At 31.1% G+C, this 12,440-nt stretch overlaps 2 protein-coding genes across 2 annotated transcripts; one reads left to right on the forward strand and one right to left on the reverse strand.

The window, feature by feature from the left end:
• Window positions 1-602: 602 nt before the first annotated feature.
• On the reverse strand, window positions 603-1,315 carry LOC106404837 (dirigent protein 6). Its single transcript, XM_013845499.3, has one exon. The coding sequence runs from the start codon at window positions 1,257-1,259 to the stop codon at window positions 699-701; it is 561 nt and encodes a 186-aa protein (XP_013700953.1). The 5' UTR covers window positions 1,260-1,315; the 3' UTR covers window positions 603-698.
• Window positions 1,316-4,727: 3,412 nt separating this feature from the next.
• LOC125576184 (inositol hexakisphosphate and diphosphoinositol-pentakisphosphate kinase VIP1-like) lies at window positions 4,728-5,417 on the forward strand. Its single transcript, XM_048735597.1, has 4 exons — window positions 4,728-4,882; window positions 4,960-5,059; window positions 5,141-5,211; window positions 5,327-5,417. The coding sequence occupies exons 1-4, from the start codon at window positions 4,728-4,730 to the stop codon at window positions 5,415-5,417; spliced, it is 417 nt and encodes a 138-aa protein (XP_048591554.1).
• Window positions 5,418-12,440: the final 7,023 nt, after the last annotated feature.

Raw genomic sequence — 12,440 nt, forward strand, 5'->3', positions numbered from 1 at the left:
TGCAACATGAAAACAACTGATTGCAAGTTTAAGTGGTGTTGTCGCTTCAGATCATCAATCTTTGGATCAAACCATCATTATTGTTGTTTACAGTTTGGGCGGGGAGAGACATTAATATGCTGATTATATCCATTCGAATATTGATTACCATTTGGATATGAGTAATTGGTAATGACTGGATGTCTCCTTTTGTTTTGTTCTCGTCAAATGCTACAAATTATTGCTTGGAAAACTAAACGAACCAAAAGATAATCAAGTAACTAAGGTCAAGTGATTATGAATCAGGAAGTGAAATGTAATGTCTCCCCTATTTTCTTGGAGGAGAAAAGGTTCTTGAAATCATTGGACCATATTTCCATAAAATAGTAAATCCAATCTATCATCAGCATTCTTGAAATCATATGTTCTTTTACAACTGTTAGAAGCCCTAGTGAAAAAAAAACAATTGGTCGAATGGATTATACATTCTTGAAATCATATGTTCTTTTACATTTTATCTTTCATTCTAAATTATAATCCATTCGACCAATTGTTTTTTTTCATTAGGGCTTCTAACAGTTGGGGCAACATGAATAATGAATAAAAAACAAACAAAACACATATTAAAACAAACAAAAAAAACAAAATCACTTATTATTAGTCACACATTTTTATCTGTGTCAACACAAATTGCAAAAATTAAAATACACATAAATCACTTAGTAACACTCATAGAGTTTAATATCCATCTTAACACGGAAATACTTAGCCCCTTGAAATATATCCGTCACGAAGGTAGCAATCCCACGAGCCATGAAGAAATCACCAGTCCCACCGACGACCGATAGATCTCTTGTCGGCTCCATCATCAAATCCGCACCCATTATGTTCAGTGTACCTTTGTGTTCAGTCGAGTTAAACACCAAGGTATAGCAAAACCACGCATTGTAGTCCGTCTTCATGTCATAGAAATAGAAGCCTTGTGCACGAGCCAGGGGTTCTGATAGATAGTTCTTGTCCATTGTTATGGGGCCGTCAAAGATCACAAACTTACCGAACTTAAAGTTTCCTAATCCAGGAGGGCTCACGATAGCGGCTGACGTTGCGTTTGCTACATTGTCGCCATCATAGAGGATATCATGGAAGTAGAAGGAGAAATGTTTGCATGGTTTCTTCTGATCCAATGTTTTTCGGGACGAATAAACGGTATCGAAGAGTAGAACTAGAAGGAAGAATGAGAAGAGTGATTTGAAAAGTTGTTTCTCTACAATAGATGCCATGATTAGCTAGAGACGACTAGTGAGTTGTTTGTAATGAAGATCACTTAAAGCCCATTAATATAGAAGTATTATTCACTTAATTTAATCACGAGAATTTATTTATATAAATGAAAGAATTTTAAAAGTTTAGGGGGACTTCTAAATGGGTTGTTGATGTTTTGTCAATTTATACTTAAAAATCCAAATTAGCGTGAAAATAAGGTTTTAAGATCATGTGCAACGGACCAAAGCGTGGTTGGTGGCAACCAGTTAATTTCACTTTCTTGAAAGTTTTAATGATTTAATACTATCAAACCGTTTGGTGATCAATGTTGGGTCCAACCTAAAAGCATAAAGTCGAAGGCTGATTAAACAGCAAGTTGAGTATAACAAATAAACCTAAATTAACATAAAGGAAACTGTTATGCGAAAATTGCCTTGAAATTACAAGCGCCCATCACTCATGGGCGGGTGCATATGGATAACAATTAGGTAACTTGTACAATAAAAAAACAAACCACGTTCTAGCTTTGGTTCTAATGTTGCTACTATTGGTTAAGGTTTAAAAGCTTCTACACCCAGGTCTGGGGTTCAAATCCCAGACTATGCAATTTATTGCAGATTAAAGGAAATTCAAGTTTTAAGTCCCGGAGAGAGCGGTTTATTAAACAATTATGCAGCCTACAGAGGAGAAAGGCTTGCAAGCGATCTTCAACATGGTGCAAGTAAATCTGGCCAGGCGTGGATCTTCATAAGACGGCTCAGGTGATGCAGTTAGGTGTAGATCTTCATAAGGCAGGTAGTATTGTCGGTTGTCGAATCGTCTATGTAATATTTCATATACCATAATTGTAAGATCATAATAAATCAGCGTTAAAAAAAAAGGTTGCTACTAATTACCATTTTTCTTCGTTGATAGAAATTTTATATAATACCGAAATATTTCTAATTTGTAGTTTCTTAAGCCTATATAACTTTAGCATCTAGAATAAATACTTAATAGTATGTTTTCCTTTGACATTCCTATAATTTAATTCATTTAATTTTGAGAATGTATAAAGATGTTCAAATGGTAATAAGCTCTCACGCGCACACACACACAAATGAAAATGGAATTGTGCTTCATTTAGACCATTTGCAACGATGGTCTATAAGAAAAAAATTTCTCACATTTTCGTTAAAATATTACTTTCTCTGTTTCAATATATATGATGTTTTAGGAAATTTTTTGTTGTTTCTATTATTTTTCAATTATCTAGATAATCTTTTGGGGTCAAATCTAAATAATTTTAACTTTATAAAAAATTATGTAGCAAACTGTGTCTAAACTATTTTTATATGTAATTAATATGTGTGCATTGAGTCAAAACATCGTATATTATGAAAATAGTGAAATATTATTTTTGATGAATTTTATTCTGCAGTATGTGGACGTCTTAGTATTGTGATTGGCCTGTGTAACACTAGATTTTACCAAAAACACTAGATTTTATACGTACCAAACTCACGTGAAATGTTAGCAAGAAAAATACCTAACGTATAGCTATGCTAGCTTGTTTGACTGAACGATGAATTTTACAAAGTAGAGATCCAATACTTGTTTCATAATTGCCAAAAACAAATTATTTCAGATTTTAGAGACTTATGAAAATTAAAGATTTAAAATACCCTTGTTAGCAAATAAACATTTAAAAAGGCAATATCGTAATAATTCATATATTTTTTCTTTCTTAAAACCACAAATAAAAATTTGAAATTTGAATGATTACTGAAAATGATCAGGTTTATATCTATATATATATATATATATAATATAAAGTATTTTATATGATTATCGTATTTTGGCGATAAATGTATAATACATGATGCTCATGGAGAGCAATTATTCCCTCTGTTGCTTTACTTTCGGTGTAAGACTAACATATAAACTAAGAAACATTCGATCAATTATAATCAATTAAGAATTAAATTTATTGCAAGAGGGATTTATTCAATATAAAAAAAATATCAAGAAAGTGTACTCTCTCAATTTATTATAAGTAGTAAATCCTCCTGTACATTAAAAGAGAAGTCACTTTACTGATTTCTGCTGACATGGCATTAATATAGAACTTCTCATAAAAATTGTTATAATTCTATTGATCGATTTTTTTGAATTTTATTTTTCATTTATTTTGATCAATCACTTATGTAGACAAGCCCAAAACTATTGTGGATTTCGTTAAGCCCATATATAGCTAAGGGATAATAATTATCGATTTAGTTTAGCCTTGGGCAAGATTTAGAACTAATACAAATATTAAAAATTTTCCTTATTATTCAAACAGTAAACTTGCGCATGTTGATATCATATTAATTACATTTGCTTAGAAAATATTTTAATGTTTCTAATTAGTAGGGGTGAGCGTTCGGGTACCCGAACCGTTCGGGTTCGGATCGGGTATTTTAGATTTTCGAGTATTTCGGTATAGAGGTGTAGAACTCGTTCGGGTATTTCTGTACTTCGGGTCGGGTTCAGGTATTTTTAGTTCGGATTCGATTATTTCAGATCGGGTTCAGATATTTAGATTTTGAAAAAAAAAAAAATTTCATTTCTCAAGTTTCTTATATTTAAAAATATAACTTTCAGTTAACTAATTTTTTTATTTTTAATAGATTGAATGGTTAATAGATTTGGACATAAAAATTTAAAACTAAAAAGTCATTAATTTAGTTATTTTTAAAAAAAATTTGGATGTAACTTTTTGTTAATTTTTTAAATAAAAAACTTGACATGCATTTTCGGATCGGGTTCGGGTGCCACTTCGGATATCGGGTAAAGTGTCCACCCCTACTAATTAGGTTGTTTGTTTTTAATAACTTACCTTTCTAATATGGATTACTTGCGCAAGTTGAAATCATTAAATATGCAAATAACTTATTGACAAAATTTGTTTTTAATAACTTACCTTTCTAATATGGATTACTTGCGCAAGTTGAAATCATTAAATATGCAAATCACTTATTCACAATATGGATTACTTGCGGAAGTTGAAATCATTAAATATTATTGATTTAGTTTACCCTTGGACAAGATTTAGAATTAAGACAAATATTAAAAACTTTCCTTATTATTCAAACGGTAAACTTGCACATGTTGATATCATATTTATTACATTGTTTACAAAATATTTTAATGTTTCTAATTAGGTTGTTTGTTTTTAATAACTTACCTTTCTAATATGGATTACTTGCGCAAGTTAAAATCATATCATATGCAAATCATTTTTTGACAATACACATTTAATATCTTTTTTAAATGATTTCATTATTTATTGTGCAAAATATTGTGCGTCATTAATATGAGAAATAAATCGATTGTATATATATAAGAGACACCCAAGGTCTTAAAATACAAACATTCTCTTTTCATTCTTTAAAATATTATTCACAAATCTTCCTTTCATACTATTAAAGTATTACGACGATGCTGCTTGTGTGCTAAGAAAAATGTATTTAGACGCAAAGGCTCCTCATCTTTCATCGAATCTGCCATCCACTTTGCCTTGGAAGTTCAATAAACATGTACAGCCTAATAAAGGACTAACCCGCCAAGGCAATGGGAACTCAGAAGAGCTAAGTTGTGTCATTGTTGTTATTCGACAGTATGTTTTCTTAGCATATAAATCACCTTTATCTCCTCTATATTTCTATCTGTTAAAATTTTGTTATTACATGACAGTGGCGATCGAACTCCAAAACAGAAGGTGAAACTAAATGTTACAGAGGAGAAACTGTTAAACCTGATGCTGAAGTACAATGGTGGAAAGCCAAGAGCTGAGGTGCGAGAGGCTCCAACTTTTCTGTCATCCATCTTTTATCAGAGTCTTGATTCATTTTATATATTTTTTTTCTTTTTGTAGACGAAACTAAAAAGTGCAGTCCAGTTGCAAGACCTATTAGATGCAACAAGAATGTTAGTTCTCCGTACAAGGTTGAACCATGAACTCAACTCTTTGTGTCTTGTCTCCAAAAAGCATGTCTGATCTATCCTTTCCATGTGTTGAATACTGGTAACGACAATATGGTCTTCCTTTTTTTATATGTAGACCATGTCGTGAGAGTGATAGTGATCCAGAAGACCTTGAACATGCTGAGAAGCTTCGCCAAATTAAAGCAGTTATTGAAGAGGTTCTTTAGTACTTTCTCTTTTTTTGTTGAATATAGTCCGGGGAAAGTATTACATAGTATCATTTAGTAATACTATCTTATATCATTTTTTTTGTTAAATATACTATCTTATAAGTAAGCTAGCATTATGTATTTTTTATTTAATTCATGATGTCATTTTCAAAGCAGTAAAAAAACCTAGAAAATTAATAATCGAACCAGCTACCTTTTTTATTAGACCGGATATTAGTTCCACCAATAATCGTGGTCAACTTACCAACATGGTGCATATATGTCAAATTGACAAATCTACGTTTAAGTAACCCAACCTTTAAGGGATTTAGATTTTTTTGTGAATCTCGTGGACTGATCTATCGTAGATTGGGGTTCATAGGTGAAGTTTCAAGAAATTGTTATAATTTGATTGGTCGATTGTTTTTAATTTTTATTTATTTAATTTAGATCTAAAAATTTAAGATAAGTCTAAAATCATTTAACATCACTTGTCATATAATCTAACGAATATTACAAATAACAATTTATGAAAACTAATTTTCGAAATTATAGAAAAACTAATAATGTTTTGTTTATTACTTTTAATATTTATAAACTATAAAATACAATGAACGAAATTTTATATAAGATAATTATAATAGTTTTATACTCTACTTGATGAATTGTGTTCGAATATAATTATATAATAACTATTTTAAATATTACAAAATCCAAAAATGTTTATTAATATTATTTTTAAATTATTTATCGTTGTTTAAAGAATAAATTTATCATAATTTTAAAATAATTTATAAAATACTAACAAAATGCAAGGCAAAGTTGCACTTTCAAGAGTTAAGTCGAGATCTGGATGAAAAATCCTAATAACTGGTAAAGAAGGAAAGCCGCAGACAAAAATATTGAATGTTGTCTACAAACAAGTTTTTCAGAATATTTCGTAGTCACGGTACGTAATTTTAATCTACTTTTTTTTTCAAATACAAATTTTAAAATAAATAAACTGTTGCAATTATTTATTTTTATATTTGCTAGATGGGTTGTGATGAGTTAGGAGACCGATGACGGTATGTCAATTTAATATTATTTCATGTTCAATAAAATTTATAAATTTATAAATCTATCAAATAATGTTAACCCGTCAAATTGCTTACAAAAATTATTTAGTTTTTTGCAAGTTTCTAATTGAATTTGTTTTTTTATCGAGAAATGTACTTCATAATTTATATTATTTATGGATAATATTTTGATTTTTATTATATTTTCTTTTATTATGTTTACATAAATGTTTGTTTATTATTTATGGAAAAATAATATTATTCACCTAAAATAAAGAATTACGAAACATATACAATACAATTCTAATTAATGATAATATAAAATCAATTACTTCTAAAACTATATACTATTTATTCTATTTTTTGAATGAAAGTATCTTCGTAAACACACAAAATATTTTGTGACGTTGCAATTATACATACACACAATATCTGCCTCTTCATACTGACATTACTGTGTTCCCTCTCGTGAGGTACGGGCCGAGAGAGAACACAGAATGCGGGCCGGTAATGTTCTTATGCCTGCACAGGATGCGGACCGGTCACCTAGTATTAATATAACTACGAGTCAATAATATTTGTCACTAAGTCCTTCCTAATACATGAACTATAAGCATAAAAAGACAAAAAGCCAAGCAAGAGGGGTTTATAATCTTAAAAACAATTCCAAGGGGTTTTGTTGCCTAACTCCTCTTTTGTCCCTTACTGATTTCAAAATTGACCTACTTTGAAAGCAGGCGGTGTTTGTTTTATGAAAAAACAACTTGAGAAAACTTAATTCACAAAGAAGTTATCTTGTGCACACAACTGCACCAGAAAAAAAAAAAGAATAGAGAACACTATCCCAAAAACGGCTCTGAAACCATGAAGCCGAAGATACTATGACTCCAAAAGAGGTCGAGAGCTATAGACCTATAGTATTTAACTTTGAGTTGACTAAGAGCACCCCCATTAGTGAATTTATGGGGGGTTCACACAGATTCCAAAAAAAAAAAAATATTATAATAATGAATAGTAATGAACCTGTCTCTCCCAAGCTCTTCCCAGTGAACCTGGTTCATCACTGTAGCACGGGCCCCACGACACGTGGCGGCCCGCGATTGGTCCGATTAATTAATTTTTTTTTTTTTTTTAAAACAAAAATCAAACAGTAAAAAAAAATAAAAAAAAAATACTTTGTGAAGTAAACACACTGGCGGAGATAGGTGAGGAGTGGGTGAAAACTATATTACTAGTGTTTTAAAGTTTTGCCTTGGGTGAAAACTATTCCTAGATCCGCCACTGAGTAAACACATGATAATCAAACTTTCCCGCTTACCCGTCGCTGCTCCTTTTCTGGCGACACGCGGCAGAATCGTCAAAGGCTGCAAGAAGGGTTTCATTTCTTGTGGTTTGGGCCTAGCGAACCCACCAAATTTCATTTAGCACCCTTTCCAACCTAATCTCAAAACTCATTTCTTATGGGATAGTTTTGACCAGTCGAAGAATTTTGATGGATTTATCAAGAAATTTACTGAAACTGATATATTTACAATGTCATATATTTCTTCTTGAAGAGAATATTAGTTTTCTTTTTATTGGTGGGTAGGGCTCATCGTCATTTTCACCACCAACTTCTTCGCCATTTATTTTCACAGACAAGGCATATGACGATGGTGGTGTATTTTTTCTGCTCAAAAGGAAACATTATTTTCAAATCTATAACTGTTTTGGTATTTTGTGTATCAGTTCATTTGGAGTTAGAAGATGCAACAGATCTCGTTTTGACAATATTCTGAGATACAATTTAAATATCATGGTCATGATCGATGTGAATAAATTTAACTATCCGCCATTGCCGTTAATACGGTTTTAACGCATTTGAACTTTGCTCTGCATTCACAATCTTTCAAAAATTACTCTACTCTATTATTTATGTTTTATGGTCTTATGCTTATAGCGTTGTAAACTTTTTTTGTAGTCCAAAATTGTAAGTTTTAATGAAAGTGGTGTTCCAAAAAAAAAAATCTAAATTTCATAACTAAGAGTAAAACGTCAGCCTGATGTGGTAGCAATGTGTTCGACCTTAATCATGGTCATACCAACCAATGGAAAAACGCTTTAACTAATTATTTTGCTGCTGTTATTAAAAAAAAAAACATAATTCATCTGTTTTTAGGGTACGTGCGATAGATTATGATTAATGCGGATCTCTTAGGATAAGGTTTTTATCGTAATATAAGAAATATTTTTTAATTTTTAACTAAGAAAAAATAAAAAATATCTTTTATATCTCTTATTTAAGAGATATTTCTTAGTTAAAAGTTAAGAAACATTTCTTATATTACGATAAAAATCTCACCATGAGAGACCCGCGTTGATCATGTTCTTTCTACATATTTAACTCAAATCGCACTTTAAAGTTAAGATTTTAGTGTGGGATTAAATTAATTTGTTATTGAACTTATAATTACTTTTGTACATTTATCTAATATATTAATCTAGAGTTCTATTTGAATTTTTTCATGACATGTTTTAATTTAGGCTTATTGAAAATGTTGTGACCAAATATAGAAATGCACTATTTATATATAACTAGGGGTATTCCGGCGCTACGCGCCGGGTTTCGACGTTGTTTTCTCTTTTGAATTCAATTAGTTTTATTTTTCATCTGTTAGTTGTTATCCAGTCGAGTTAGAATTATAGTTCTTGCCAATTAAGAATTGAGGGTCGTGACTAATAATAGATTTTATGAGTACATGTTAGTGAAAATGCAAAAACAAAAATTAACTTATGGGGGAAATGTATTTTTTTGGCTTACGTATGTATAAAGAATTTTATTTATTTTTTGAATTTTATGGGTTTATCCTAAACGGAAAGTTGATGGTAGGAGGTGCATGACGGAGTAATAATTAATTTCAAAAGTAAAGCAAACAATAAATTAAAGATTTTTAAATATTCATGATAGAAAAAATGTAAAATCAGCTTTGTCTTTAAAAATCAAAGTAAGCAATGACATTTTTTTTAATCTATGAACAATGTAATCGACAAATTTCTCAACTCTTATGAAGTAGTAACAATTCTTGCATAGATGATTTATGTTTTGGAGGTAGCAACTTCTTGGGGGTTTGAGTCTAGCCATATTCTTTAGATATACGTCCTCCAGCTGAATAGGAAGACACTGAGTGTTTTTTAATTTTTCTCCAGCAACGATCGGATGTAGGTAGTGTGCGTTCCCAGTCTAGGGTATCTAGGAACTTTTTTTTCTTCTTGATTTTTCATGTGCACAAAAGTAATAAACCACAAAGATAATTTGCATTTGCAGAATTGCGTAGGTGATTGAGTGCCTCGTCTGATCTTTAATACCAAAACGACAAAAAATGCTATTGTTCTCCGAACGAAAAAGTAAGGAAACTCAGTTACTATTGTTTGGTTCAATTTAATGACGATAGACTTACAATTATTTTAGAGTGACCAGTAGTTAGTCAACTGTTTTTTTGGCATTATTAATCTTTCTATTCATTTGACAACCATATCTACCGGCTTAAATGTAAGAATGTTACAAAGAGACCATAAAACTTACTGGCCCAAATATTTAAGGATGTTCTTCTTCTATTGAGGAAAATGTAATATGATATAGGAATAGAAAATGTAATATGATATAGGATTAGTGATGTGCAAGTGCAATGAGTATGCCAGAAAGTATGTTAAGAAAAACATGATATTAGCCTTTTATAAATAGCCTTTCGTTAAGTGTGAGTAGCTCGATCGGTATATGTTCTCAAAATTTGATCATCTTCTCGTAATGAAAATCATGTCTCAACCTTTCCGTCACTCTTCAAAGTTGAAAACTATGTCTTTATTAACTGATCTTGATTCAAATTACATGAAAGAAAAACAGAGTAGACACAATAGTGGACCTTACTGGATCTAAACCAAACTTGGAACATTGGAGCACATAAGTGGGTAGTAGTAACAGCCTTCCCTTAGCTCCACTTATTCTTGTAGCATCCTTCCTCTCCAATTATGCAAGCTGCGTTGCTTACGCTCTCTTTTATACTATGTGTTTTCCTTTTCTATCTCTAAAAGTGAAAGCATCATTATTCATTAAAATATATATATGTTTGCATATCTTAAAGTAAAAGTATCATTACCATATTCTTCTGCCACTTTTTCTATCATTTGTTAGAGCTATTATTGCTCGTACAGAACAATCAGTCTCTCATCTTGTTCTTAATTTCTGATTTGTACTCATAAATTTCTGATTTGTCTTTTCGTAGCTTGACTTCCCAGTTTTTAACACATCCCTATAATTTATCGCTATGTCCGGTTTGTTTCCCGAGTTGGTCACCCTTCGTTTTCCAATTATGTTTTAATTTTTCGCTGGTTTCCTCAATGTATTGTCAGTTTCTATTATCTTGGGTTTAATGATTATTAATGAAAACAAAAACTGGCAGAGTTAATGTTTAAAAATTTTGGTGAGTTACGTTGATGAAATGTTAAAAACAATATCGCTAATTGACACTCTTAACTTCTATTTTATGAATTTTTCTTATATGTTATTGAAAATTATGCAATTATAATTACCCAAACCTTGCAAGTATAAACCACCCTCTCAAACAGACAGTAATAATCTTACGATAGTTTAACTTTTATCTATACATTATTATTAACGAATTTTAAATGAATAAGTTAAAAATAAAAGCAATAAATATGAAACGTAAGAGATAACATGAAAAACTCTTTCAAGTGAGCTTCAGAGAGGCATGTATACGTCTCAGGTTAAGCTTTGGACATATTTATGTTTTTTATATCCATGTTTTATGCATTAATAAAACATAATGTAACATTTTCTTTGTAAATACTAATAAGATTAATGTATTAGATTGTCAAGAAAATAATATAATAACACTTCCAAAGATTTGAAAAAATATTTCTTAAGAAAATACATACATCTGTTTGGTAGGACTTGGGGAGTGTACCAAAGGTAGCAACTCAGTGTTGTGATTAACTTTATAACTGAATGTTAAAGCTAGGAATGTGACTTCAGATTCCTTAGGTTCACCTACCAAAAAAAAAAAACAATCGGTGACTTTGAGATATGAAAGAAAAATGGAGCTCCGGTGAGGATGATGTCTGGTTCAACATTATATCAATCTCTTCTATGGGCTCATACAGTTTTGATTGATTTTTGGAGGCCATGTTCTGCAGAACTCAACCAATAACGATCATTGGAGGCAGATAAATGAAACTATATATCAGCAGGGAAAGTTATAAGTACCTTTCCAGTCAAGAGTTTACTGGAAAATTCAACAGAGTTTTCAAGCAGTAAGACTTTCTTTCTTTAGTAGCTTCTTCGGTTCCATAGAATAAGAGTGTCTCTCATTCACGGCATCCTAGAAAAAAAGTTTATAAATCCTTTTATAATGAGTTTGTCACTACAACTAAGCATCTGAGACATACTTGAATTCTGACATGCTGATCATTGAGTGCTGCTTTAAGCACACGAGTTGCAGTAGGGCTGTTCAAACCAACATAATTATACATTAGAAACTTAAGGAAAAAAAATATGGAAGAACCTGAAAGTTAAAGTACGGTAATTGTTTATATGGCTACCAAATCAATGTAAAACACATTATCAAGGGACTCAAGGAAAAGAACACAAATCAAAAATATTGACAATCTACTTCTTGGAACGCAGGGAACCTTCCGCAAATTTGGGGTTAACGATTTTAGAAGCTTATCACATAGATACATACCTTTTCATCAAGAAGCATCATGTCCGCGACCATGAGCTCACCCTCTTTTCACATCAAGCGCCTCAAGAAACGTAGAAGACATGTAACAACCGTCTGGTTACATGCATGTTTCTTAAATTCATCAATAGAAATCTTTTGTTTTATAGCATATGTATTTAAAGCCCACTGAAACGTAAATGGTTGATCTAATACGTCAGAAGAATACAAACGGTAGCCGCTGCCGGAGGCGTCGAGATCCGAGGAGA

The sequence above is a fragment of the Brassica napus genome, chromosome A1 (genome assembly GCF_020379485.1).
Source record: "Brassica napus cultivar Da-Ae chromosome A1, Da-Ae, whole genome shotgun sequence".
Classification (NCBI taxonomy): domain Eukaryota; kingdom Viridiplantae; phylum Streptophyta; class Magnoliopsida; order Brassicales; family Brassicaceae; genus Brassica; species Brassica napus.

What these genes read in the sequence shown, in the direction of transcription:
- LOC125576184 (XM_048735597.1), top strand. Translation starts at nt 4,728, where the DNA reads ATGTATTTAGACGCAAAGGCTCCTCATCTTTCATCGAATCTGCCATCC. An exon ending in GTCATTGTTGTTATTCGACA is followed by an intron (nt 4,883 to 4,959) that starts GTATGTTTTCTT and finishes ATTACATGACAG; the next exon opens with TGGCGATCGAACTCCAAAAC. An exon ending in ATGTTAGTTCTCCGTACAAG is followed by an intron (nt 5,212 to 5,326) that starts GTTGAACCATGA and finishes TTTTATATGTAG; the next exon opens with ACCATGTCGTGAGAGTGATA.
- LOC106404837 (XM_013845499.3), bottom strand. Translation starts at nt 1,259, where the DNA reads ATGGCATCTATTGTAGAGAAACAACTTTTCAAATCACTCTTCTCATTC.